The sequence below is a fragment of the Salminus brasiliensis genome, chromosome 17 (genome assembly GCF_030463535.1).
Source record: "Salminus brasiliensis chromosome 17, fSalBra1.hap2, whole genome shotgun sequence".
NCBI classification, from domain to species: Eukaryota; Metazoa; Chordata; class Actinopteri; order Characiformes; family Bryconidae; genus Salminus; species Salminus brasiliensis.
Genome location: NC_132894.1, coordinates 8,108,791 through 8,136,394, shown reverse-complemented (window position 1 = coordinate 8,136,394; position 27,604 = coordinate 8,108,791). Strand labels below are relative to the sequence as shown.

Below are 27,604 nucleotides of genomic sequence, written 5' to 3'. Positions count from 1 at the left end.
GTAGTGTATGTAATTGCAAGAAAACCATTCATCATTTCTAATATATATATATATATATATATATATATATATATATATATATATATATATATATATATATATATATATATATATATATATATATATATATATAAAAACACAAAAGGAAAAAAAAAACAAAATCAATGCACACGGTCTCTGCCGTTCTCCATGAGATGTCGTCAACACTCGTTTGATTCCAAAAGCATGCCAAGGTACATTCAAGGATACAAGGTGAAGTTTAGCTGAAGCTTAGCCTTGGAGAGGCGTGCAGAAAACCTGCACCCAATGCCCTGCTAGGATCTCACCTGTGCCAACAACGCTCCACCCGCATTCCATATGCAGTCGCCGTCATAGTTTCTTCGCAACGTCTAACGTTTAAGGTCAGGGTCTCCTTCTGGACGATGTTCTTACCTCTGTTCTCACCTGCAACTCGGCTACAGTGCAAACTAGGACCCTGTCGACCACCGCCACGCACAGTCCGACTGCCCCCTTCCATCGGCCCGCCCTTCCATCAGAGAAGCGAACAGCTTCAGAAAGGACGGGCATAAGAGTTATCAGCTGATGGGAGAAGGCAAGAGCCTGCATCTTCCTGCAGCAACTGATAACACTGCCAGAATGACAAAAATGGCCAAAGAAAAGAACTACAAATACCAAACATCTGTGCCTGTAAAGAGTAGGGCTGTGTCAGTTTTGATTATGTTAAGAGTGTTTGTATGTATGCAAATGTGTGTTTGAAGGGGTGTGTGTGTGTGTGTGTGTGTGTGTGTGTGTGTGTGTGTGTGTGTGTGTGTGTGTGTGAGAGAGTGAGAGTGAGAGAAAGAGAGAGAGAGAGAGAGAGAGAGAGAGAGAGTGTGGGGTACATAAAAATCGCATTCTGCCTGGGCTGCAGGCTTCCCTCCTTCTGGTTCCTCCCCTCACACCAGGTTGTACTCTTTGAGGTTGAGCTGCAGGATGGTGTCTTTGACGGCAGCGAAGACGAAGCGGATGTTCTCCGTGTCCGTGGCGCAGGTGAAGTGAGAGTAGATGATTTTGTCGCTGTCCGGGTTCAGGTCCACAAACATCTTCAGGATGAACTCGCGCCCTGCCTGCGCATCTCTCTGTGGACCTGAAAGCAGGAAACAGAGGTGTGACTGCTCAGAGGACCTGCTACAGAGGAACGTCCTAACAAAGAAGAGCTTAAGAAGGCCAACAGCCTACAAATCACATCAGATGAGGTTTTTAAGACAAAAGGTTCAGTTTCTTTTTGCATTAAGATTTATATTAACTTTGGCAAATGTAAATCTGGCCAATATTTTTGTTTATTTATTTTATTAAATTTTTTTTTTTTTACACATTTTCTCCCCCAATTTGGATCCCCAATTACCCAACCTATAGATCCTCTCCCCCATTACATACAAAGCTCCAGACACTGGGAGAGTGAAGACCAACACAAGCCTCCTTCAACACCTGGACTGCCAGCCAGTTACTCTTTTTACAAACTGATGTGGGGAGAAAGTTCCATCTACCCAACCTGAAGAGAGCAAGGCCAATCATGCTCTTTTAGGGCCCCGGCTGTCGATGGCTAGCAACATGACCGGGATTTGTGATCTTCTGGTCATAGTGACAGTGCCTTATTCTGCTGGACCACTCGGGTTGTAATAAGTTGTTCTTCACATGGTGAATTGACCAATAGAAATGCACCAAAATGAAATCAAATCTTTTTAAAACAGACTCCCAAAAACATTAGTTTACACTAGTTTATATCGGCTACGATCCCAAATATACCCCTAAGCTTAGACGCCAAGCCAACAATGAGTATGGAGACCACAATACATGGCACTACACTTCACAAGTACAAGAGATCTGCATATGGACACTAAGATGCAAAAAGTCCACTTTGGATTCGCTTGTGTGACAAATGACAAAAATCAATTCGCAGAATTTGCCGATTCAGTCTATAACAGTTTATAACGGTGTAGGTTATGGTCTTTTCTGTTCAGCAACTGTAAAAAGTTGTAATGCACATCCTTTCCACATGGTGTCTCTGTAGCCTTTCATTCAAAAGACTTCAGAGACACAATGGGAGGCTGGGAGGAATTTAAGGAGCAACAACAACAACAAAAAATTACCATCAAATTCGGGGAAGTAGTCGACCAGGTGAGAGTACATAATCTTTTCCTCCAGCAGGTCCTTTTTGTTAAGGAACAGAATGACTGAGGAGTTCTGGAACCAGGGATAGGTGATTATCGTCCGGAAGAGGGCCTTGCTTTCCTCCATTCGGTTCTGTATATTAAAAAGAAACAGAAAAAACGAAATCAAACGTGAAACAGAGGCAAAGCCATTTCTTACAGTATCAGAGAGAACATCTGCATTCTACAGTCATTAGCTACAGGGGTGTAAGAAGCTGGAACAGAATAAAAATGTGGAAAATGTGGTCTGGCTAGATGGCCCTCAGGGCTAGGTGGGAAATCTGGACACTAGAACACTGTTGCTAAAACAAAGCACATTGCATCAGGGAGGGATGGGTTCATATTTTAATCTCTGATTTGTGGGATTTTTTTCTTTTTATCTGTAAGCAACCAAGGGTCTAATTCACAAACCATTTCCTAAGACAAAAAAAAAAAAAAAAAAAAATACAAAGACCAAAAAAAAATTAAGGCATCTTGTTTTTACGGCGTATCGTTAACAAGGAGAACCAATGCAGTTGATAGCATCCATGCAGTGGATGGGGAAAACGGAATCAATCTGAGCATTCACAAAGTTTCAATAAACAAGAACTAAAAGTGATGATGGAGGAACCAGGGAAAAAATAAATTTTTGTGCCATAAATTTTCCTTATGTAGAAACAAACAGGAACTTAAGAACAATTTGCACTTTTAATCCTGTTAAATGTAGTGATTCTACCTCTCAAACTGATCACTTTAGAGACTGACCTTCTGAACTCGTACAGTCTGAAATAACTGTGAGGCTTTTGTAAGGTTAAGAAAATATTTAAGGGGATTTTTGAAGAATGACAGCTGTTCTTAAGATAGAAATGGTGAACCAAGTTTTTATCAGGCTTTTCTTTCTACTTCATATATAAGAAAATATATTAAAAAAAAAACATTTTTTTATAACATGTTTGTGAATCTGGCCCCTGATTAAACTGCAAATTAATAAAGCACGTTAAAATACCTGACGGAATGATCTCCTTTATGGCATGGTTTAAGCAAAATACAAATGATAAAATCAACCAGCAATTATTATACCAGCATTTTTTTTTTTATCAATACATGCAAATGGACATTTTTTTTGCTGTTGCTTCTCACTAAAACACACTCACACACACTCACCCCTACTGATTCTCAAAAACTGATATAAAGACTAAGAGATCACAGAATAACTGCTTTATTCAGAAAAGCTCTAAGAGTCTAAGATAAGATCTGTGATCTTTAGCAGTGGTCTTTGTAGACAAATTGCAGGCTCCGTTCATCATTTAGCTACATCCACACCCTTTATGTGAGTGGATACAGTCTGAGGCTGAAGTTAAGTCACTAAAATCGCTGGCTTTCATTGCAGATAATTTTGTGCAGAAAACTAACACTCATGCCACGATTCCAGCTATTGACTACAAGAACCACAAGAATATTTACCACCTTGCTTTTCAAACAGGTTTCGAAAAGCAAACAAGAGGATATCTACTCATTTTTTAAAAGATAGACACGGCAGGACGAGGATGAACTGAGGCTTAAGGAATGCTACCTAAGGCTGGGTACTGAGTACATGGTTTTTACCTCACACCCCACCGCCGTAAACAACTGGAGAAATGAAAAACAACAGACCGTGGTCTTGATGCTTGAACTGTGGGATAAGCTACAGCCATAAGAGGTGTGGGAAGAAAAGACACCCATGCATTCAAGTGAATCACAAAGCTTTAACTAGATTTGCCCATTTTCCCCCTGTAGCCCAAATGTAGTCGATTGACCCAAAAAAGCCAGACATTTTTGTGTATTTTACTATAGAATTTGACATCACACACAGTGTCAGAAACTCCTTAAGCAAGCCAATTAATGAGAACCCAAAATCTCGACACAGTTTGAGGCAAGTGTGTGAGGATGCAGATATTTAATTTTGCACAGAACTTGAGCTCTGTGCCAAATATATAAGCAGATACGACATTATACGCATAACTTACTTTTGGGCTGAGGGAGGAATTCTTTCAAATCCGCTGAAGGATGTAAATACGGCTAAATCATTGGTTGAACATCTTAAGTCTATTTATTTTATATTTTATTTATTTTTTAATTATTTATTTTATTTATTGGGAAAAGACAATCATGCCTAAAATGTAAAATCCTATACTGTACCCAACTTAATTATATGTCTACTGCCTTCTCACACCTCAAGATCAATCCAGGAGCCAGTGCAAGCGCTTTACACAGGAAAGCACAGTTAATGTGACTATTAGCACTGATGAATATGATCATTCAGGCAGTATAAATTAGTCAACAAACAAAATACACTTGCAGTGTAATAATGAAGCCTTCCTCACCAAAAAAAAAAAAGAAAAACTAAACCCACACCTTTGTAGTTATATGCAAAAACACTGCTAGCTAGTGGACAGTCCCCTGCTGTCTGCAGTCCAACTCTTAATATGCTATAAAGAGGAGATCACAGAATAATTGCTTTATTCAGAAAGGCTCTCCGAGTCTAACACAAGGAGATCTGTGATCTTTAGCAGTGGTCTTTGTAGACAAATCACAGACTCGTTTTATTATGTAGCTACATCCACACTGTCAGTGGATACAGTGGTCTTTAAATATAGCGCTGTTCACAACGAATGTTGTCACAAAGCAGCTTTATGGAGATCCGGGTCCGAGCCTCTTTGTGCAATCCAAGGGCAACAGTGGCGAGGAAATCCCCCCTTAGACTGAGCGGAAGAAACCATGACAGGAAGCAAACTCCAAAGGAGAACCCATCCTCCTCTAACCCCAGTCTGCCATATGGAAGGTAGCAGTGTTCTCCAGTGCGCTTTACCAACTCCATCAACTTTATCTTCCCACACTTTAAACTTGAAATTTAAGTAAGCACGTTTGCAGCAAGCACTTAGCAAGGCTACTTGAATTTGTACTCCACCCAACTCTGAACTGAATGCAGCAGCTCTGCAGTGTGCATTACACTGCACATGAAACCTTCCCTCATCCGTATCAGTATGCCTAGATTCTGCGGCCTTTCAGCTGTGTGTGTTTTCGTCCCCAGCAAGACTCGAGCTGATTAAATGTGAATACCTCATTATCAGACTCCACCAAGACCTGGTCATACTCGCTCAGGGCAACCAGGAACATGATGGACGTCACATTCTCAAAGCAGTGGATCCACTTCCTGCGCTCCGACCGCTGCCCTCCTACATCCACCATCCTGTGAACGAGGGAAGAAGCAGCAGAAAATGATCATGTAGAAAAACAGCACCGTCCACAAGGTTCATCCCAAATCCATGTAGATTCCTGGTTAGGTTTATGTTGCCAGTTATCAAACTGAAGCAAACAAACACCCTTTCAGACTAACAACATTTTTTTGTAATCTTTCCATAACACAATATTAGTTGAATCAATCCAGGGTTTACTTGGGTAGCCGTCAAACGATAACAGGTTTCAGTCTAGAAATTGTATGTATTATTTATTTTTAATTTCACCTAATTTTTCTACCCAATTTGGAAGGCCAATTACCCAATCCCTGTTCATGTAACACCCCCATCACTAGCAAAGGTGAAGCCTAGCACATGTCCCCGCCTTCACTGCTTTTCAAACTGCCGCTGATTAAAATCAACCCACCCTGAGAGAGCAAGTCCAACTGTGCTCTCTAGGACTCCTAACCCTGGATTCTAGAAACTGTAGGTGTTTAATAATTTACAGTTTCCAATTGCAAGGAGTTCTCATTTAAATATTTTGTCAAAACGTCAATTAGTAATCTGAGCTATTATCAGATATGCTTTTTTATTGATTATTTGAGGACTTTTTTGTAATTAACAAACAACTTAAAACATCTCTATATTTATAACAGTACTGTGGGTTTCACACCTCTTTGTGAAATGGAACTGTTTAGCTTTTCTTATGATCTGATTCACTGACAAGCTGCAATAGTGATTCGACAGGAAGTAAACAGCACAAGCCACTGGGATAACGGAAGAAGTCTGTCTTTCTGGCAGGAAACGACATGCGACGAAAAGAACAGCATGCAGGAAAGAAGTGTGAAATCTGCATACATGCTCTGAGCTTAGAAACAGCAAAGCATTAGCATGGACAGATCTCAGAACAATCATATATTCATTATTCACAAGCAAATGGGACATACAGTAACAGAACTGACGTCTTGCATCCTAGTCTGACAAACCACTGTATATCAGGGGGGCCTCTGAACTAGACGAGCGGATCTGCTAGATAAAGGATGGTCGTTACTGGTTACAGGTTGCGGTCGCTGGATAAGGCCTGGTGATACCACAATCTAGCTTTACACCAGGGACATAGGCCCACACTTTAGTCCTTCACACTCAGACCACTTTACTCTCAATTAAAGAAATACAACAAAATGTACAGAACCTAAAACAGAACCCTCTGGGACGCCACAAAAATGCTAACTCTTACAAATGATTTGTTAACCATTTCTTCATTTGGATTAGCAACTAAATAATAGACCTTGGGTTTGCACCGTTAAAATGACGAGGGATGGGAACCAAGGTTAAAATGTTAATTCAGATTTCTGGTCAACTATTAGGATAAAAAAAAAAATAAATAAAAAAAAAAACATTATTTAATCAGGTACAGCTAACTTGCTTTACATTCTTAGAAATAGAAGCTGCTTTAAATGATTATATAAGCAATGCCACAGAGGAATCAGTTTCAGTTAAATACAGAAAAAAAGGAGTGTGAAGAGCCTTTAAATTGGTAACGACACTTTTCATTAAGTTATGGTTCTTTAGACCTTTAAAATGTTCTTCACACTCTCCCATCTCTATAACAAACCTTTTTAATGGACCCCAATAGTGGTACTTCTACAGCAGGGGTATTTAATTCAAATTGTCAGAGAAAATTCTCAAACCAAGGCCTGAATCTTAATGTCTAACTTGCATTATGATGTCGTGTCACATCCTGTATTTCTTTTTATTTCGGATTTATTTCAAGATCAGTCTATTAAAACCTTTAGAACATGTGGACATTTGATCTCGTTTGAACAATGCTGAGTATTTGAGAATTTGGGCAAGAGTAAACTAAATACATTAAACTAACATTTCATTTTAAATTAATTTGGAAAATATAACCAAAAAAATGCTATTTTCTTGTGAGGAACATATCACAGGTCCAAAACATGGGCTGCAGGGGAGGAACATGGTTAGAGGGGAGGATTCTGGAGGTGCCCATCTTAATTTAAGCTCAGATATTTAGTCTGGTTAGCCCTTGATTGTAGAAGTGATTGGTGAAGATAACCATGTCCAGATCCAAAGAGTTCTTTGAGGGCTTCAGAAAGAAGGGTGTGGATGCAGAGAAGCCCGGGGAGGGGTTTAAAAAGATCCCCGAACAATTAGAAATCACATGCTCAACTTTTTGCAATTAATCTCTGATATTTACTTATATTACACAAGATCAAACAAACCAAACCAAATTTAAAATAGAAAGCTTGTCCTAATTCTTTCCCCCGTACGACAGTATGACAAATACGAAGCCACCAGGTCGCCTAACAATTCTTTTCTGACCACACAAATCACAGTAAGCTCACCAATTCTCAGCAGTTCACCCAGTTGAAAAGTGAATCAGACATTTTTAAAAGGCAATCTAAGCACAGATGTGTTTTGTGTAGGCTCCTGGGTCTTGCTACCTGCGTTCCTATCGGCCAGGCATACAGCTTTGATAAATGGTCTCCTCCAGGAGCGCTGGCCTAAAATAAAGCTCCTTCGCTTCAGCCAACCTCTTTTCCTGCAGCTAGGATGACTGACTGACCTACTTACGAGGATAAGTGCTTGTGTGTAGGATGAGCTACAGGAGAGCGAGATAATTTCATCTGGTTCCAAAGCAATTAAACGTTTGGAGGTAGAGGCGTTTGGCATGCAAGCGTGTAGGCATTACGTGGTTTGAGCCGTCGCTAGCCCCAAGCCTCCCCCCCTCCATTTCTTAAAATCGCCTCTAGCTTAATTCACGCTGAGGCTCTTCGCCTTCTAGGAGAGACCACAAGAGCACTCCTCTGCTGTTAAATGCCAGGTTAAATAATCATTAGATGTCAAAACGGCGCTGCTAAATACATCACAGCGCAACAAGGATTACAGCCGAGAATGTCCTTAAAAGTGCGTTTGTTCTGTGAACGTGTTGAGCAGAGAGGGAACCTCTCGAGCTGAACCTCGTTGGGAGTGGAGCTATTTCTAGCGGTGGTCCGCGTAGGCGGGCTCAACATGCTGGCTCCCCATCGATCTGCGCGCTTTCGTAATCACTCCTGTTCAGCGGTATCCTCTTCTCTCCTAACTGGAGGAAGAGAGGCTGCGGAGTTCACAAAGCTGCAGTCCGTCACACACACACACCCTGTACAGGCTTTGTAAAGATGCTGTAACACGCTAGTCCTGCTCAAATTCAGATTGATGTAGTCCGCATATTAAAAATGCAAACATCATGAAGTACATCCCTGAAAATGTTGCTGGATTGAAGTTCAAAGGAATCTTAATATTCTGTTACATTTGGCAGTTTGCATTATGTTGCAGTTACAGCTTTTAAAACACAAGACACATTCTGTAATTTGTTATTTAGTTAAATGTGTTTAATTAAATGCAAAATAGAAACACTAAAATATCCAGTGTTGCTTTAAGAACAATTTCCACTTTTAATCTGGACAAATTAGACATTAATTCCAGTAATTCACCCTTTTAAAACGTCATTTTAGAGGTCTACCTCACTGTCTAAGAAAAGTGTGAGGCTATCATACGTGCAAGAAAAACGAAAGAATAACTCCTAAGAAGTTAAGACTGAAGAAACAATCTAATAACTTAATTCTGGATTCATATAATATTCATGCTTCATAATTAAGAAGAATTAAGATGAGTTATTCTTCAAAAAGCTTCAAGACAAAAAATAACTGCCTCAAAACTTTAAACTACTGAATTAACAAAATTAATGTCCAATTAATCCCAACAGGATTAAAGGAAATTGTTCTTAAAAGAATTCCAGTTAACTTCTACACAAGAACAATTGCGGCTTTCCAACGTTACGCAGCGGTTTTCTTTTCCAAAAAGGAGTTTTTCTTCTTTTTGGCCGTTTCCTCCACAGTCACTTCTAGTTCTTGTTTCCTTAAATTTGAACACGTTGTTTAATCGCTTTTTCTCCATTTTGCCCTCAGTGAAGAGCGTCTTACAATTATACCTTTTTAATGGCATATTTTAGAACTTGCTTGAGAAACTTTTAGTTTTATCTAAAGAATAGTTTTTTTCTTAGGAACTCTTTCAGGGACCCTGACCCTTACTGTAACATAGTTCAAATGAACAGGTCTATAGTTCAGGTAACCTACACATGGAATTTTTATAAAATGACCTTTGGACAAGTCAGAAACAGGGTAAAAGATGAACCTTAATGACTGAAGTGAACAATTATACTTGTCAGTACAGCAGGGGACGAAGGGTTGAGCACTTCTTTCCAGACCTTCTCAGTGATCCATTTTCAGCACACAAAACATGACGGACATCCATTAAAACACACAAATGACCATGATGACATTAAAATGGAAGAAGAATTCCTGACACTATTTTCTACCTGAAAATGATGCTTTGCAAGTCGAAAGGGTACTCAATGATCCCTGTAGTCGGAATGCGAACCCTAAGCACATCTTGTTGGGTTGGTAGATACGACGAGTCAGCAATACGATCCAGATCACTTAGATAGCTAGAGACAGAAAAGATGCAGCAAGAGACAGAGGAAGAGAAAGAGACAAACAGAAAGAGAAAGTAAATTGAGGCATGACAGCAGATAATCAAATTCCCAAATCATCTGCCTTCCTGGGAACACTAAAAGGAAAGTCTGGATCCTGCAGTTCAGCAATTTGAACCGATACGCTTCCGAGTCTTCAGCGGCCCTCCACCACCAAGCCCATGACGTCTCAGTTAGCAGTCGAAGCCCTGATAACATCTCGCTGACCTTTTCAAAATCTAGCCAGTCATTAAAAACAACGAAACATTTGATTCCGCGGCATTAAGTAGAGAGAGGGTCAGTGGCAGTGGCAGAGACTGTGACAGAGCAAGTCTCAGATTTAGAGAGCGCAAGAGAGAGAGAGAATGCGATCCGCGCAGGCAGCAGTGCAGTGGCAGAGGGCCTGGACAGCAGCAGAGGCGACCGTATAGCCACATCCAGTCTGGGGTCAGCGGTACCTGAAGATTATATTCTCCAAATCAAAAGGGTACTCTATGATGCCAGTGGTGGGCACTCGGACCCTCAGCACGTCCTGTTGGGAGGGCACGTACCCTGCGGTGGATATGCGCTCTAAATCGCCAAGGTAACTGTGGAGGTGAACCAATTACAGCAAAGAGAAATACAGCAAACACATGTAATGTACCTGAGCACAGATGTTTTGCATAATGAGGCATTAATCATTTCACACTGAAGTGTGTGTAAGCTTACACAGTCAACAGATGAATGTGAATGTTGCATAATAGAACTGTGACAAACTGTCCCTGGGCTATTACGTAACTAACAACTACATATGTTTATTAAAAATAAATAAATAAATAAATTACAACTGAATGTAATAATACCTTGAAAAAAAACACAGACATTTAGAAGCTGTGGAAAACACTGCAGACACACTCACTATTTGGTGGAGTCAGAGAGCTGGTACTCTCTCCTGCGATCGTAGGACTCCTGGATGCCCGGGTCGGCCCACAGCATCTTTATCGCGTTGATGTAGGGCTGGTCAAACGAGCACACCTTCTCCACATCAACGTCTCGCACCAGTAATGCATTTGCCTGTGAACATCATCAAAATCCTGTATTGTATGACTTTCAAAGGTGTGAAGGCTACAAAAGTTCAGGACCAGATTAGCTCAGGTGTTTATCCAGATCAGCCTCAAGAGAACCCTCACCCTGCGTTCACACTAGCAGACATCAAGTCACTTACCTATCCCCAATATATTAAAAAAAGTGTAAGAGCGTAGATCAGGTTTCTTTTATTTGTATATAAATAACCTTCATGAATCAATATTTCACCAATACCAACAATCCTGGAACCAAATCGATCAACAACTAAATACCTAGCACAAGTAGGAGCTGGAAAAGAGCGAAAATGTGCACCTCTTAGGGTACCCAAGGATTGGTTTGGGAAACCAACAGATTGCCAATATCATATCACGAGGACTCTTTGAACAACAAATCAGATTACATTACAGTAACTCTGTACAGGAAAGGTAAAAGTATCAGATTGCATTAAATTTAAATGCTTTATCTTCATCTTGTAGATACATGTGCAGTGGTCAGGCTACATTGGCCACTGTATGTAGTCATTTGTTCACACCTCACTTCAGCGATTTGGCAAACGGAGTACATTCATCATTATTTTAATAAACTGTGCCCTAAAGTATCGTTAGGTACTATAAGGTTACATTCATACTATACTGCTCATCTCCTACCCAGGACAGCACCATGCCTCAACCAGCTTAGGTTCTCACCTTGTTTTGCTCGTACTTGTACTGGATCTTGAGGTTGTCCATGGCACGGATCATGGCCTGCATGGAGGTGAAGATGTTCTGGTAGACGAGCTTGGTGAAGCTGCGCTTATCCTCATCGGTGTAGCCGGATCCATGGATGATGCGCATCTGTTTGATGAATGTGCTCTTGCCACTCTCACCTGTGCCTGTAAGGCGAGCAAACAAACAAAAAACAAGTGTATAAGAAATGCTGAATAAACACAATATCCCAAAATACTGTAAGAGGGCAGAGAACACTTATTTGTCCTTTTTAAAACAAGAAGCAACTGTGGAAGGCAACAAAGCCAGATGGCAAGCCTGAGCAGTTCGGGGACAAAGGTATTTAAGGAAAAGTTGGGCACAAATAAGTAAATTAATATTTGGCCCCAGATGCAGTTGATCAGCAAAGATATGACATTTGCTTCTTTAGTTTAGAAAGGGAGATACTAGGCTAACATCGCCCAGTCTAAACACTGGGGTTAGACTGCCACCAAGCTCATATCCAAATGCACACCCAAAAACACTACACCCAATAAACTTCTCCTTATAGATACCTGAATGGCAGAAGTCTATTCATGCCACTATACGGAAACAGATTACAAAAACTTGTTTCTACAGCCTTTTAATTGATTTTTGAGCCAAACAGTCCAAGCATCTCCCACAGTAAACCATAGAAGCAAACTGCAGATATCCCAGGTCCTGGCTGATGGACTGCACATTAACTTGATACTTTGCTGAATTTCTCTTTTGCGGCAATGCAACACTCATGGTCCTTTAAAGAAAGAAGATGCAGCAGGCTTCCTGCACAGCAGAAGAAGCAGCCAAGACGACTCGTTTGGTTGAAGAGAGAAAAGAGACAGTGTCATTGTGCTGCCCCTGCTAACTTCAACTTCTTTGCCTATCTCACTTATACATACACAAGCACACACACAGCTGGCTGAATGCTGACAGGGGAATCCCATTAAACGGTTTGGTTGCATAAGCACAGCTCCTTCAGACAGAGTTCTTGCAGTAAACCTCAAGTCTCAGGCCGGCAACACTCGGGCCTTCTTCCTCCCAAACAGTAGCTTCGATTTTCTGCAAACCTGGACTGACCTAGACTACAGTAAAATATACACAAAAATGCAAAAGATAAAATTTTAACAAAGAATTATAAACAATGGGAATCAAATATTGTTTACATTCTAGCTGGGCTGTATATCTGGCACGCTTGCTTCATGAAAATCTATGTGATCACATGTGAGGCTGAGGCTGAGAAGCTGAGGTGGACGGGGTGGTAAGTTAGGCTAGCAGTAACAAAGTTTCAGAAAAGTTCTGAAGTATGGAGGCATTTCTGAAGGGGAATCCTAACAAAGGTTGCTTGCACTTATTCAACAGCACTAAAAACAGCAAACCACTTAAAACAGGTAAGATAATCTAGGTGTCCATTCTTCAATTATCTGGGTAAGTAAGTTTTATTTATTTTATATATTATTTTATTTCTTATCTCATTTTAAATCTATTAGCTGTTTGTTGTGCAGGAAAAAGACCCTGAAGACAAACACTGCTTCTTTTTATCTTAAAATATTTCAGACTCTAAATCACAAGTATGATTACTTGTTAGTTTATTTTAAATGAAAAAATCCATTTGCCCAATAAGCCTGTAGAAGACAAGAAATTATCAATTTATTTACAAAATTGCAATGATGCAAATTGGTCATGCCTACCCTCTTTTCATCTAAAAATAATTCACCATTATTTGTTTATTTAATTTTATTAAAGTTTATGTATACAATGACATAAAATTAAACTAAAATCAAAATAAAAAAAGTTTAAGAGCTCACTTTAAACATAAAAAAAACACATACTGTTACTGTCTGTCTTAATATTCCACAAATCCATATGGCAGCATGACATTATACAACCCTTAAATCAAACAGAGTCTCTCTTACTGATTTGGGAAACTATAATGAACGAAGAGTCAAATCTTCATATTGAACGGCAAATTCTGAGTCGGGAACAGCCCTATAATTAATACTCCAACAGTTCCAGTACATTTTTGCCAAAAATACCAACAGATACCTTCTCAGATCGAACCGTGAGCAGCACTGCGTTCTCATGAACATAAACACTGGGTTTTGGATATATAATGATGTCTGATTTAAATAATAATAAAAAAATCTGAATAATGTATTTAAAACATTCTCTATGAATCTCTATAGATATCAATTGTTGTTTCAGTTCATTTAATTGTGTTCGCTACCGTACCCAATATCTCCTGTCCAAAACTAAACAAGCAAGCTTCGGATATCAACCATGTCTTGCCTGATCAACTTGCTTCTGAGGCAAGTGAATAATGATATTACAGATCAGTAATAAGAAACAGTCGTGCTGGAAATATATAAAATTATAAAAATGTAAACATTTTAACGTCACATTTTGCTGCCTCATAAAAACCTCCCATTATTCTTCCACATCATATCAATACTGTTTATCTGCAAGATGAAGACCACACCTAAATAACGTATGGAAATGGTTTGCGGCAGAACGCCCCGATTGCTGCAACTTGCAGAAATCCTTAAGACACTCGGGTGAACTTCACAAGATCTGCTATGACCTTTTCACCAACACAACCCATCCCTCTGATCATCCATGGTTTCATCCAGGAGCACCTTCACCTTTTTGCTTCGTCCTTCGGGGGTTCACTGATATCCTCCAAACAGATGAACCAGACAGTAATGCTGCCACAAAATGAAAAAGTTATATATGAGACTGATCATTAACCGATCATGAGCGCCATCACAGTGATTTCATCACCCTCACTTTGAGTTTATAATGACAAAATTCTTCTGGAGCTCTCTACGGGCTTTTCTTCCCTAGTAGGTTATGCTGTGCAGTAAAATCTGGGTCAGGCCAGAGACAGAGACTTTTACAGTATGAGAGTTCTGACCTGCACAGCCTTGGTGGTGACCTTGTACAGTAGCAGAGGAAGAAGAGAAGACGTCCCTTTTAAAAGGAAAATCTTCACGATTTGAACAACGGTACAGACAGGTTTGCAGTTTAACCAGCTTTGACCTGGTTTCAGGGTTTCTCATTTTAGAGAGGATTCAGATTCATAGCTTCTCAATTGGTGAAAACAAAGCATGCACAACAGCAATAAGACAGAAACCAGGCTACACTGGCCACTGCACACGGTCCTGGTGCAGAGATGGTCGTCATGGCAACCCTTTACAGCATTTAGCACACGGTAAACGGATTTTCAAAGGGCAGGCCAAGCGGTGCACCCTCCTCACAGCAAAAAAGGGCTCCACCCTGACTGAGAAACTGACCAAAAATAGGAAACATTAGTTAAATACAATCACTTGACATGCATTTCATATGTATCTATTATATATCGATTTTATTTTATACCCGTTAATTAACGTGCACTCCAAGGGCAAGGGCAGGGAAGCCAATGGGTAAAATAAAGCACAATACCGAAATATGTATATGTACAAGGTGACCAAGGCAGGTCAGGTCAGGTCTTTATGGTGAGCATGACTATGGATCAACGTCCTTTCCTACATCTGAGCACACCAACCTACCGCATCTGAAAAGCTAAATGTGGAGCCAGTGCTTAAAACAAGGAGCCAGCAGAGAACATACTCTTTCACTGCGAATGAATAAAACACATTTGAGTCAAGGTTAGATTTTTCTGTCTCGCGACGGTGGATCACTTTTAACCAGGACACATCGCCATGGCAACTTATGCTTCATGCCTAACGTGCTCCAGTCGGGTGGGGGGGGAGGATGTCGGATCATAAACAGCACTTGGACCAATCGGGGGCGGCCTTCTGATGGAGATGGGTCACTTTATTTTCCCTCTGTGACGTTTGTGGTCATTCACAAGGCGATTACTGCTTCAGTGGAAGGAACCAATTGTACATTGTTATCAATCTGACCACGAATGATTAATTAGCTGCGAATGCCACACTAATTTTACCCTGCCGTGTTTTGCTTGCCCTGATTCTTTGTTCTGGGAACGTCTCGAAACGCGCATCCTACCACAGGCGTCTTTTTGTAGGGCTTTTTATCTGCCTCAGCATCTACATTCAACCACAGCAGCTCAACATCTGTGTATTAGCCTTGCTATGACTGGTTGTGTTTGTTTATTTATTTATTTAACATTTTAATTCATTTAAAAAAACCCACCCGTTCAGAGCTCCCAACAACACAGACACAATGGCCATCCTGAGCGCTTGCTGAAGGGCCAGGTTTAGCGTGTGGGCATTGCATGTAGAAACTTCCGTAGTTCAGCAGTAACATCCATGTTGGGTGAGTGTATCCTGCCAGTTTTCTTCACTGGTCGCATCTCTCACTCTACTTGTGTCCCAGCTATGTGTACACCACAGAATGTCTGAGTCTTGCTGCTTGCCATCAGTAGCCAGAATCAGAGAGAGCACAATTGGTCTTGTTCTCTCAAGGGGTTAAAGGCATTTCCTCCTCACATCACTGCTAATGTGATGTTGGTCAACATAGGTGCCTCTTTAGCGGTGTTGCCCACGTCCGGATTGAGATGCACCACAGACGATTCAAAGTGGGATCCAACAAACCAAAATACTGCAGGCCGGTCGTCAATCATCAAGGCGTATCATCACAATCACAATATGTAGATAACATAACTGCAATATGACTGCAGCATTTCACAGTTATATCATCTTTGGAGGGGGGGGGGCATCTAAAAGTAAGCAGCGCGAGATGAATTCACCTGCTTCCAATCATGCACCAGGCTTGTCCGCAGCTGTTTCAGACAACTGCGGGCGGATATAAAAGCCAGTGATTTATTTTGCCTGCCCTCCGTCATAAGATTTAACCCTCCCCCTCACCACTCTCACCCTGGCAGCCAGACATCTTGTTGCCTGGGACACCAGAGTGGTTGGCAGTACAAAGTCCCGTCAAAGCATTTCCAATTGGTCCCTTCAGCGAGTGAGATCCAAAACTGCACTCTAAAAGGTTCTGTCTATTAAACAGGCAGGCGGAATGACAAGAAAGCGGCCTGGGATTTTAATTGTGAGGCTCATATCAAGAAGTGGGGAAAGATCTTGATTGCCAGAAACCAAGAGATCAGCCATATAACAAGATGGCCCATTCTTGGTTTTTAGGGCATTTTCTGCATTCCTTGCCTTGTAATGGACTTTTTCTGATGGCCAGGCCTATTTTGGTTCCTGTTTGATAGCACCGCTCCACCCATCTGGATAATATGGGAAGCCAGTATCTTTTATGGCCACCAGATCATCAGTTAAAATGCCCATTCATGGATATAGAGAGGTAGGATGCTTCTGGCCAAGCTTTCTAGTAGGCTATATGACCAAAGGTAAGAGGAACAGACAAGAGGCATGACATGCACTCAGAGCCTAGAGCAGAACACTAAGGGCTCGTTCCCAGGACAGGGATTAAGCCTAGTCCTGGACTGCACATGTATTTTAAATGCAAATGTATTCAGGCCACATCTACGTTGAGATTGGGGACAGCGTAAGCCCAGCGTTTGTTAGCAATGTTAGGCTAGCATCCCCAGTGCTAAACTAAAGAACCACATGTTAGGTACCAGACATGCCTTGTTTGTCTCACTGCATTCAGGGCATGTGATCACAACATGTCCAGCAATCAAATGAACTATTCCTTTACAGGGCTCAATCACAGAAAACTGAAATCCCATCACTTTATGCAAATAAGGATTGAAGTAATGTGTGTATATTTGTAAAATTTCTAAACATACCATTCACTTCTTGTCTGTACAGCTTCACAGTTTCTCGGAGGTCACAGGAACCTAATTATTTACATATCTCCACCCCTTCATCCTTCTGCAGTTTATCCCAGTATATGCAGTATATCATAATGAAGTTCTTAGAAAAGCTCAAATAAGGCATAACAGAACAGCCCAGCCAATCAGAAAACAGCAGAGTTATCTTAGCCATAAAACGATCTAAATACTCTCTGATTTCAATAATTTACATTCTGGTCATTTAATATTAAACACCAAGAACAGAAAGCAAATCACTGAACACACCACTCAAGCACTGCACACATTTACACATGGGCTGCAGACGTCTCGCTGCAACAAGAGGTTTCAGCATGGAAATGATGTGGAGAGAGTTTGCATAGCTTTACGCTTGCATGCAAATTTACACACACCTTATCATTCTGCGGTAAAAAGTATGTGATTGGTGTTGCAAATGATACCACAGTCTCTTACACTCACAGTGATTAGACCTGTGTGTAAATATAAAGGCTTTTATTAACCCCTTAAACCCTCTGCATAGGGTTACACTTAAGTTCTTCACCCTTATATAACACAATCAGCATCAGTTTCACAAACCCTAAAACAGAACCCTGTGGAAAAAGGTTACCGCCACACAAATCATAATAGTTTCTGCATTATGACTAATAATTGAATAATAAACTTAGGGCTCTGTGTGTTCACATGTAAACAAAGCAAAGCCAGTATACTCCTACTTTCCACTTAGCATCACGTCAGCCTGGTTTAGAAATCATATCTGAATACAGGACCAATATCTGAAAAGGGAAAGTGGAAATGTGCTGTTGTGACAGGATGATGCAATCACTAATTGAATGATGCGGATACTGAAAGGTGTATGACAAACGATCACGCTGATATCACTTCAAATTCAGTGCATTTGACCAACTTAACCTCTGGTTCTTTAAATACTGGACTCAGAAAATACTGTACTGAACTTAACCAAAAATAAATAAAGCTTTAAAGTAGTTTGCATTGCTGTTCAGGATGGGGAACATTCCTATTCTGTTCTAAACTCTCAAAAATTAAAAGGTGCTTCAAAGGGTTCTTTGCCATATACCATAGAAGAACCACTTCTGGTTCCCTAAAGAACCATGATTGTATCTGGGAGTGTGAAGAACCTTTAAACTAGTAAAGAACCTTTTTATCAAGTAAGCTCTTTTAAACTAGACCAAGCAAGGCCATCTAGGCCTCAAGACCCAAATCCAAGTATAGCAACATCTACTGAATTGTAGATGGATGTCCATGATCATCATCAGATGATCATCACCCGCGATAATGAGCGTTAACCTTGACATTAAAGCCAAATGCTAAAACAGGGCAGCCAACAATTCTGGCATTTCTGATTGTTGACTGCATGAGAACACAATCGGACTCAGGCTGGGCGTGCCAAAGAAAACACACTCCCTTTTACACCTCTGACTCATCCAGTGTGCTCAACACAGAGCCATTGTGGAGTAGATGTGCCAACACTCCTTTAACAGGTAAATATTGTATGAAGAATATCATGTAGAAGCAGGAGTAGTCAAGTCTGCAGAATCCGCTGTGCTGTTTTGGCAACTGCCAACCAAGAAGCTGGATTACTAAGTAAAAGCACATTTCTCCTCAAAGTCAACAGGACCTGCAAACAAACAGGCATTTTTCCTTCTTTGACTTGACTTTCATAAATGAAACTGGGCATGCAGAGAGCATTGTGGGAGGGGCCTAAATCCATTGGATGCTGATCAGCATGCATTTTAAAACATAAGCTGCCGCTCAAAGCTTGGGCAGAGGTGGAGGAAGGCTGCATTTCTCACTTGTTCCATCACCGAAGGCTGTTCGGTTTAGTACACTCTTTTAATAAATAAATACAATTTTAAAAAGGCCCTACAAAGGATTCTTCACACTCATATTGGACTTAACTATGCCGCACTGCCCTAGCACTAATTCTATAGTTGGGCGGAATAACAGTAATACTGTATACTGCAGTATTAAAAAGTATATACTAAAAAGAAATGTCAGGATCTCAAAATTAGGACAGTACGTCAAATTTCTTTCTCAGACTCTTTAGACAATAAAGATGAATATACACCCTCACCGTACCATCATGGTACGGTGCTCACAATCCGAACCGTAATCGTTGTGTGCAGTTACTGATTTTAACAATTACTGGTTATTCAGGACTAAGATCTGCTCTCTTTCTCCATCATTCACACACTGAGGTGCAGCAGAAGCTGGTCATTAAAATGGCCGCCACATGACACGCCTCACGTGACTGAAACAGATAAACAACAGACCCTGATCAAGACCCCAACGCTCCATTTGCCCACCTCTGTCCCACAACTTTTAAGTCGCTCTGGATTACAGATATTTAGCCATATGCTATAAATATAACCCTGCATCTTCACAGCCCTGTTAACAATGAATGGAGGCTAGTCGTCACTGATTGGCGTGAAGAGGTAAGTGATGGACATTCCTTTAAATACAGCTTTGAGTGAGAGTAAAACCAAACCTCCCTCCCTCCCTTTCACTTCATGCGGATCATGTGACACAGCAACAGCATGCGTTTGTGTGTGCTGCAGCAGCAGCAGCAGCGTGGGCCGACATGGAGAGCTGCTGCCCTCGGCTCAGGTCTCTCCAGTGGAGAACGCCAACACACTCTTTTTCTCCTTCTCTCTCTCTCACACACACACACACACACACACACACACACACACACACACACACACACACACACACACACACATTCAGCTCGACCTCATTCTCTCACTGTAGCCTCTTTCACTGCACAAGAGCACTCGCACGCACATACACAAAACACACGGTGTCTGAGAAAACGAGAAGAAGACAGGAGAAGTCAAACCTGAGCTCAGAACCAATAGACATTTTTCACATTTTGACTGTGTGAATCTGGCAGTCCAGCACATTGTGTCCACATTTCATAATGAATGGACCAATAGAAATGCTCCAAAAAGACTCGAAGTTAAATCTTTTTCCATTGACTTCCACTGAAAGTCGAGAAGACTTTTCCTTCTCCTGTAAAGCTGCCATTTTAGGGATACAAGACCATGATAAGCAGTTTTTCTGCAGGAATTGAACTTAGGTAGTAACTGAGCTTAAAGTAGGGCTGGGCAATTAATTGAAAATTATAATTAATAATTCAAAACCAACATTCCCAATCTCAATCTTGCCCATACTGATATTTTTATTGAAAACTTATTCTATTAACAAGTTGATTTTTTCTGGTAATACTTTCCCCACTGCTTGCATTCATATCCTGTCCCGTTAAAAACATACTACTGCGTTTGCGGTCACGCGATTCCGACCTGGCCAATTTACGACAAAGAAGAAAAACACAGAGCCAATGGAGCAACTCCAGCAGCTTGTATAATCATCCATTAACCATAATCAAGTTCAATAACTCATGATATTGATTTGAGGTCATATTGCCCAGCACCAGCCTGAAGTTAGTTTAAACTTGAACTGGAGCTCGCTAATACTTCTGCACTTCATCGTGCAGCGTGTCTGGTGTGCGACAGCCTTAAAAGTGTCAGCAAAAACGCCGTAAACATAAACTTCAAATACTGTATGTAGAAACATCTAGGAGTGAGCAATATGGTAAAAATATTATGTTATATCACAATATTTACATGATAAACGATATATAATGCGAAACGGACATGATCACAGACAAATGTATCAGTAGGGACCTCCTTAAAAACAACTTTTTAAATACAAACAGTCCCATAATAAGCACGCTGATTCATATTCAACATGTGCTGCACTTCATCCATTCACTGCACCAGAGTAATTACACCGCTTGTAATGAAACATGCAGTTGATCAGTGTTCTTTAAGCACTGATGCATGTTTTGAACCCTGTAGCTGTTCTGTACACTGTGTGAACAATTCTGGATGAACAGACCAATGGAAATGCTCTAAATGACTTGGAGTATTGCACACCGACTTCCATTCCAAGTTAAGGACATGTATGGCTTCTCTTCTTCAAAAGTCATTTTGAAGATACAGGTTGTTCATTGGACAGCGACACTATCCTCATTAAGCTTAGATAAGAATATTGTGCACCACAATAACAAATCTTTGCACGATACAATAAAATATCATCATATTGCCCACCACTTCACCCCCCCCCCCCATTAGCCCATGGAAGCGCATTACTGTAAAACATTACTTTAATAAGGCTGAAAGCTCTAAGAGCTGACACATTAACAGACATACTTACAGACATAATTAGCCATACTCACTGTATCAAATTTCACTGTATCAAAAATATCTATTGGAATGAGACGCCACTGCATGGAAAAGGGCCCTTACACAAGTTTTACTTCTAGCAGAGCAGCATAAAGCAGCCTAGTAGAATCAAAGCGACGACACAGAGACGCCCTGACAAAATCCTTCCTTCAGATCGATTAAAGCACACTTCTGCACATACTGATGTTACCAAGTTCAAACGACGTACCTTGTGACCTTGCTGACTCCACATGATGGAGTAGTCTTTGATTGGCGCAGTTTATTGTACCTCGGAACAAAAGAATGTTTAGGTCACGCTGGGCTACTAATGCAAAATATCTGCATGTCGTTCCTGACTGCATTTGACCGAAACCCTACAGAAAACTCTGCCTTTCTAATACAACTGCTGAGTGCACCTAGTTCCACATACTATTTAACTATTTTACAAAGACAGGATGAGTGTGGGGCACCACATGACCATGATGAAACAAGTTGCTGATTGGTCCTGAAAGTTTGCAAACTGGTTTCAAGCAATTCAGGTGAATCAGACGTCATAATTAATACCAAGCCTATTCTTCACGATGCTTTGTCCCAACACTACATTCTCCAACCTGTTTAGCATGATTCAAAAGCAAGTGGCTCTGGAGAAGAGTGGTAGCCAATGCCAGGGATGTGAATGTAGTTATTGCAACCTAAACGACAAAGTGGACAACAGGTGCGCCAGTGGTCTCCAACCCTGCTCCTGATATCAGATATCAGAGTTTACCCAGCCTTGACGCTTCTATAGGTGTAACATACTACATACTCAAAAAAAGTATCACTAATTAGCACACAATTGGGACGCACCCCTTGACTGGCTGAATGGGATGTGCGGAATTTGGGTTTTAAAAAGGGGTTCTTTAAAGGTTCTTTACTCCACCTCCCAATTTTAAAGTGTAACCCTAATCTGCAATGGAAATACCCTGTTTACACCTGGTTGGGTCATTTGTCTTGAGTATCAGGATTGGATCCAGATAAGGCCGAGCCACATAGAAAAATGCAGGTGCAAACGCAACCAAGACTCAGTTTAAAAACTATGCAAATCCGATCACTCAAACCACTTCAGAAGGTGGTCTCAGACGGACTGAAGCCACATTACAGCAGTGCGAATCCATTCTCGCATTCGACAACCAAACCCCACCCTCAGTACAACTGAAACACCTGGCTACCGTGCAACAAGCAAATGGCACGTCCCGTCCCACGCAGCGATCGGATTTCAGCCTGGCGAAACAGAGACACATTTGACTGCAAAGTGTAAACGCATGTGGCTAAAATCTTAGCAGGATAAAATCCAGATGATAAACAGGGTTAAGGTGTCAGTGCCATGTAGGTTTAGGCAGAGTAACCATGTTACAGAACACAGAGCACATAAACCAGCAACACATCACACGTTTGAGCGTGTCAGCAAATTAGACTTGATTCCTTAACTGAAAAACAGAAAAATATATAAATAAATAAATAAATACATACATAAATAAAATCGGAGGAGAAAAACAGCTTCAACAGTCAACTACGCATGAAGCAGCTTTCTGATCTTCATCCCTGGAAACCAATTCATAAACCTGAAAGATAGACACTATTGCAAGGTGACTGTGTTACCTAAGCATGTTAAACAATCAAAGTGTAGTGCGTTCCAGACATGGGTCATTTCTCTTGCAGCAAATTAAATAACAACCACAGTACAATAAAGGAGGCTTATTGCCACCCATCAAACGTTTCCCCAGCATTTGTGGTGAACGTCACCAATCGGACCTACTCCGTGCTAGATAAAGCGTACTGCATCCAGGCATGGTCAAGACAGCTGGAACAAAGAGCGTGCTGATTAAGTGTTACTGAGCGGCCGTACACTTCCTGCCCTCTCTTCTCCTTTAGAGCTGTCACTTTCACTCAATTTAAAAAAAGAATCAAGTAAGATGTACCTTCCTAATGAAACTGGCAGTGTGCACGATGATAATGCAGGGGTCATCAATTCAGGTCCCGGAGGGTTGATGTCCAGCACAGCAGGGAAATCACCCAAGAGTGCTGGACCTGAATTGATGACGTCTGGGATCCTGCATATTTTTAGTTCTCCAACTGTTTTTTTTTCCCCTTACTGCAAGAATAAGACACTCATTTATATGCATCTTCATCCCCTTTTACTGGGTCTTTTAAAAAGCTCTCTCTCTCTCTCAATACAGTGTCTTTGAATGAATATGCATTGTGTTAGTCTTCAGTTCAATCCATTGTTATTGTTTTGCCTCAGATTATGAAGTCAGAATACTGGGTTATTTGATTAGGTAATGAACTCAATAGTGACAGCCCTTTCCACCCAGAAGACCACTAACAAAAGTAATGTGCATTGTGTGGTTCGCTTTGTGCTTACTAATAACACACACTAGATGAAACTGCTTTTATGGCGCTCCTACACTCGAGTGTTTAGACAGCCTTACAACCTTAAGTACTAAACTACACATTACAGTATCCCTTGCTAATTCCTTTAACTTAACTGTTATATCAGAACACACATATTGCTAACCTCACCAAAATACACACACTACATTATTTTAAAAGGGCCTCTAACGGTATTTTGAGCAGTACAATACAACAGAGGTCACTAATAGGTCGAATAACTACAAAAAAAATATATATATTTTTTTAAAGAGTGTAGATATGGAGAAGGGGTAAGCATTATAAAATATATTATGAGACATGTCAGAAACAAATCTGGGGGAGCATGCAGAGGGGGTTAAAATGACTGTAAGTAATGGAAAACACAACAGGGGGAAAAGAGTGATGCTTTGCATCAATGAAACTGTGTGTCCTCGTTCACTCAACAATACAAAGCCTTTTTCCTTTATATTGAGTCCTTTAAACGTTGAGAATCGGCTGACACAGATCTGTTTTTTGTGCATTACCTCAAAATGTGTCGCTTATGTGTGGGAAAACACTACTAGGCTATTGGAAATCGCCTTCACGTAACAAACATTCATCCACTGCATGCATCATTAAAAAGGCTGCAGAAAGAGGCTCCTTAAGTGCTGTAGATGTTTAAGATTGTTAAGATATTGTTAGTTTCAATCCCCCCACTGCTGCAAGTTTTATAGAGCATAACTGGCCAGGCCTAATTGAAGATAGGTATATTCTAGTTAGTTAATAGTTTTAGACAATATTTCTCAAAATCTTCTGGTGGCCCATTCAATCAAAACACTTTTCTGATCATAATACCCAACCCCACTGTGGATGACACCATGCCACCTGGCTACTTTCAGTAAAAGATGGTTAACCTGAGCATTTTGTGCATACATGTTACGAAGTGTGCCAAGCTTTGAAGAAAGCCTGGATTCAAGATGTACTGCTTGTATGACCAGTACTATGATGCTGAGCCTAATTTGCAATAATCCTACACTGATGTAACTGCAAGATAAACACACTGTCAGTCTAAGTATTAAATAATTCTCCATGATTGCTGAAGACCTCAATGCAAGTGCATACAGAGTCACTGCACAACAGTAGTGTTATGAAACGGCACGTTCAAAAGTGAGACACAAACTCCTGTTCTGTAGCTTGGTGAACACCTTGGTTTAACAGGATTATAAAATCTAACTGCATTCATAAAAGCTTTCAGAGCAAAAGCACAACCAAAGTAAACAATGCAGGCAAAGCTGGGAAACAAGCGTTCTGCAGCTGTTTTGCCAGAATATACACTCTGCTTTCACGCTACATGACAGGTGTACTTGTTGCTAGTGGCACTCAAAGCAGGCAGGCAATGCAATAAAAGTCCCCCAAGGCAAAAGTCCAAGTACCATGGAGGGTCTTTTGTTGTTGTTGTTGTTGTTGTTGTTTTATTAAAGCTCATATGCATGGCAATACCATTAACGAATACCTCACATAAACAGACAACCACAATAAAGCTCCCATACACGATATACAAAAGCCTTGAAGACAGCTGCTCACCTGATGCATCTTCTGCAATTAAAGAAAGAGTATTTCACTGCAGTATTTCTCTAGGACATCTAGGCTTTACACTGGATGTTGGAACACATCCAGTGTGAGGATTTGGCTGCATTCAGCAACGACACCATTGTATAGATGTTGGATTACTACCTCTGCACCACAACACAACATCATTCTACTCTACTCTACTCTACTCCAGAGCATCCCAAAGGTACTGGATGGAGCTCCATCTCTCCAAAGAACCCAACCCCTATAGCCAATACCGGACATTGGGCATGGTCAAATCAACACCAAAAGTACTGGACGGAGCTCCTTCACTCTAAAGAAGGCGGAACCACTGCTCCACTGCCTAATGCTGTGTGGGGGGTGGTTACACCCCTCTAGCCAACGCTTGCCATTAGGCATGTTCACCTTAGCCTTCTGTGCTGCTGCTCCCACTCTTTTCAACGGAGACTATACAAGCTGGGTGCGCGCATCTGAACGCCTGTAAGAAAGGGTGTCTGGATACTTTTGGACACAGCGCGTAAAGCCAGCACCAATGGACCTGAATATGGACCCTGATAAAGCGACAACGTCCAGAAGGTGAAGAATGGAGAATATTAATAATAGTAAAATAAAGAAAAACATAGCACGGTGAACTACATTACCCAGCAGCAGAAGCTTCAGCTCTCTCCTCGCATCTCGCTTGTCTCTGCGAAGCTGCTTGTCGATCTCAGCGTTGATTCTTTTCGACTCCTTGGCCTCCTCACTCAGGCAGCAAGCCATCATGGACTCCAGTGTCATCGCCGTAGTGTTTTTAAGATACAAATCTCTGTTTAAACACACGGAGTCTGTGCTCTGGCAGGTGTCCCCCTCTTTTTTTGTCAGTGTTACGAGACCAAACACGGAGGCGAATATGCTCTTAGATTAAATCACAGAGGCCTTCCGATATGAAGCAGGGGGATCTGCTGTGGGAGACGAATGATGGGAATAACCGCAGGGCCTTTGGTTAGTTAGGGCCCTGGATGTCTAGCTAACTAAATCGGTTAGCCACGAAGGAGAAGATAAACCTGGTAACGTAGTTAGCTAGCTATCTACGCGTTACGACACCGGTCATTTAATATCTACTGGCGAGCTTAGGTCGAAAGTAGTGTCCGCAAACAAACCAGCTGAACCCAATGTTTATCTGGTTCAGTTAGCACGAAGGCTAGTAGTGTATGTCCACCGCCTCTCTGCCTTTCTCGCTCTCTCATTAGCTAGCTAGCTAGCTAAACCGAAAGCAAATAGTCTTGCTTGCTACCACTCAGGCTGAAATGAACTTTCCCCACCGACAGTGCACCGCGGTGCCGGTGTTTTGATGCCCCAACCCTAAGCAGCTTCAGTCCCGGTGTGGACGGGACGAGCTTGCCTGCCACGACATCCGTGCTATGTTTCGCTAACTAGCTTAGCTAACCGCCCCAATACCAAGACCAAACGGCGCCCGAGTAGTGACACAGACCGCCCGCAAAACTGTCCATCAGCTAGCCAACCGACACGCTAGCTCGCTAAACGACTAGCTAGCTAACAGATGGCGAAGAACGGCAGGACGGAATAAAACATGACAGTGCAGATTAACGCAGCCCGCGCTAACCGCTCCGTCCGCCGCCGTAACGTTACCTTGGTGATCAGTGGCTAGGGCAGGGGACCGTTAGCAAACATTTGCTGTTACAATACAAACCAGATAGCCAGCAGGCTAGCTAAAAAAAACCAGTTAGGCTAACGAGCTAGCTACCGCATTTGCACCTTAAAACACCAATGTAATAATTCATTCCTGTCTATAATCTTCGCTGTCGGAATAAATTGATGCAAATCTAATAGTGACCAGCGTCTGCTAATTTCATAAAAACAAGAGGCGGGGGGGAAAAATCCCGTGTAGAAATTTTAGCTCATCACAGCCCCTGCCTCCGTTAGCCTGTGAATCGCATATAT

The 27,604-nt window shown here is 41.3% G+C and overlaps 1 protein-coding gene across 2 annotated transcripts; it reads right to left on the bottom strand.

The window, feature by feature from the left end:
- Nucleotides 1-745: 745 nt before the first annotated feature.
- LOC140538399 (guanine nucleotide-binding protein G(q) subunit alpha-like) lies at nucleotides 746-27,604 on the bottom strand. 2 transcript variants are annotated; one of them, XM_072660900.1, is made up of 7 exons: nucleotides 26,305-27,604; nucleotides 11,666-11,850; nucleotides 10,813-10,967; nucleotides 10,373-10,501; nucleotides 5,268-5,397; nucleotides 2,130-2,283; nucleotides 746-1,126 (listed from the first exon to the last, which is right to left on the bottom strand). In XM_072660900.1, the coding sequence occupies exons 1-7, from the start codon at nucleotides 26,438-26,440 to the stop codon at nucleotides 936-938; spliced, it is 1,080 nt and encodes a 359-aa protein (XP_072517001.1). In that variant the 5' UTR covers nucleotides 26,441-27,604; the 3' UTR covers nucleotides 746-935. The 2 variants fall into 2 exon arrangements, with proteins under 2 accessions (XP_072517001.1, XP_072517000.1); XM_072660899.1 differs by lacking the exon at nucleotides 10,373-10,501 and adding an exon at nucleotides 9,762-9,890.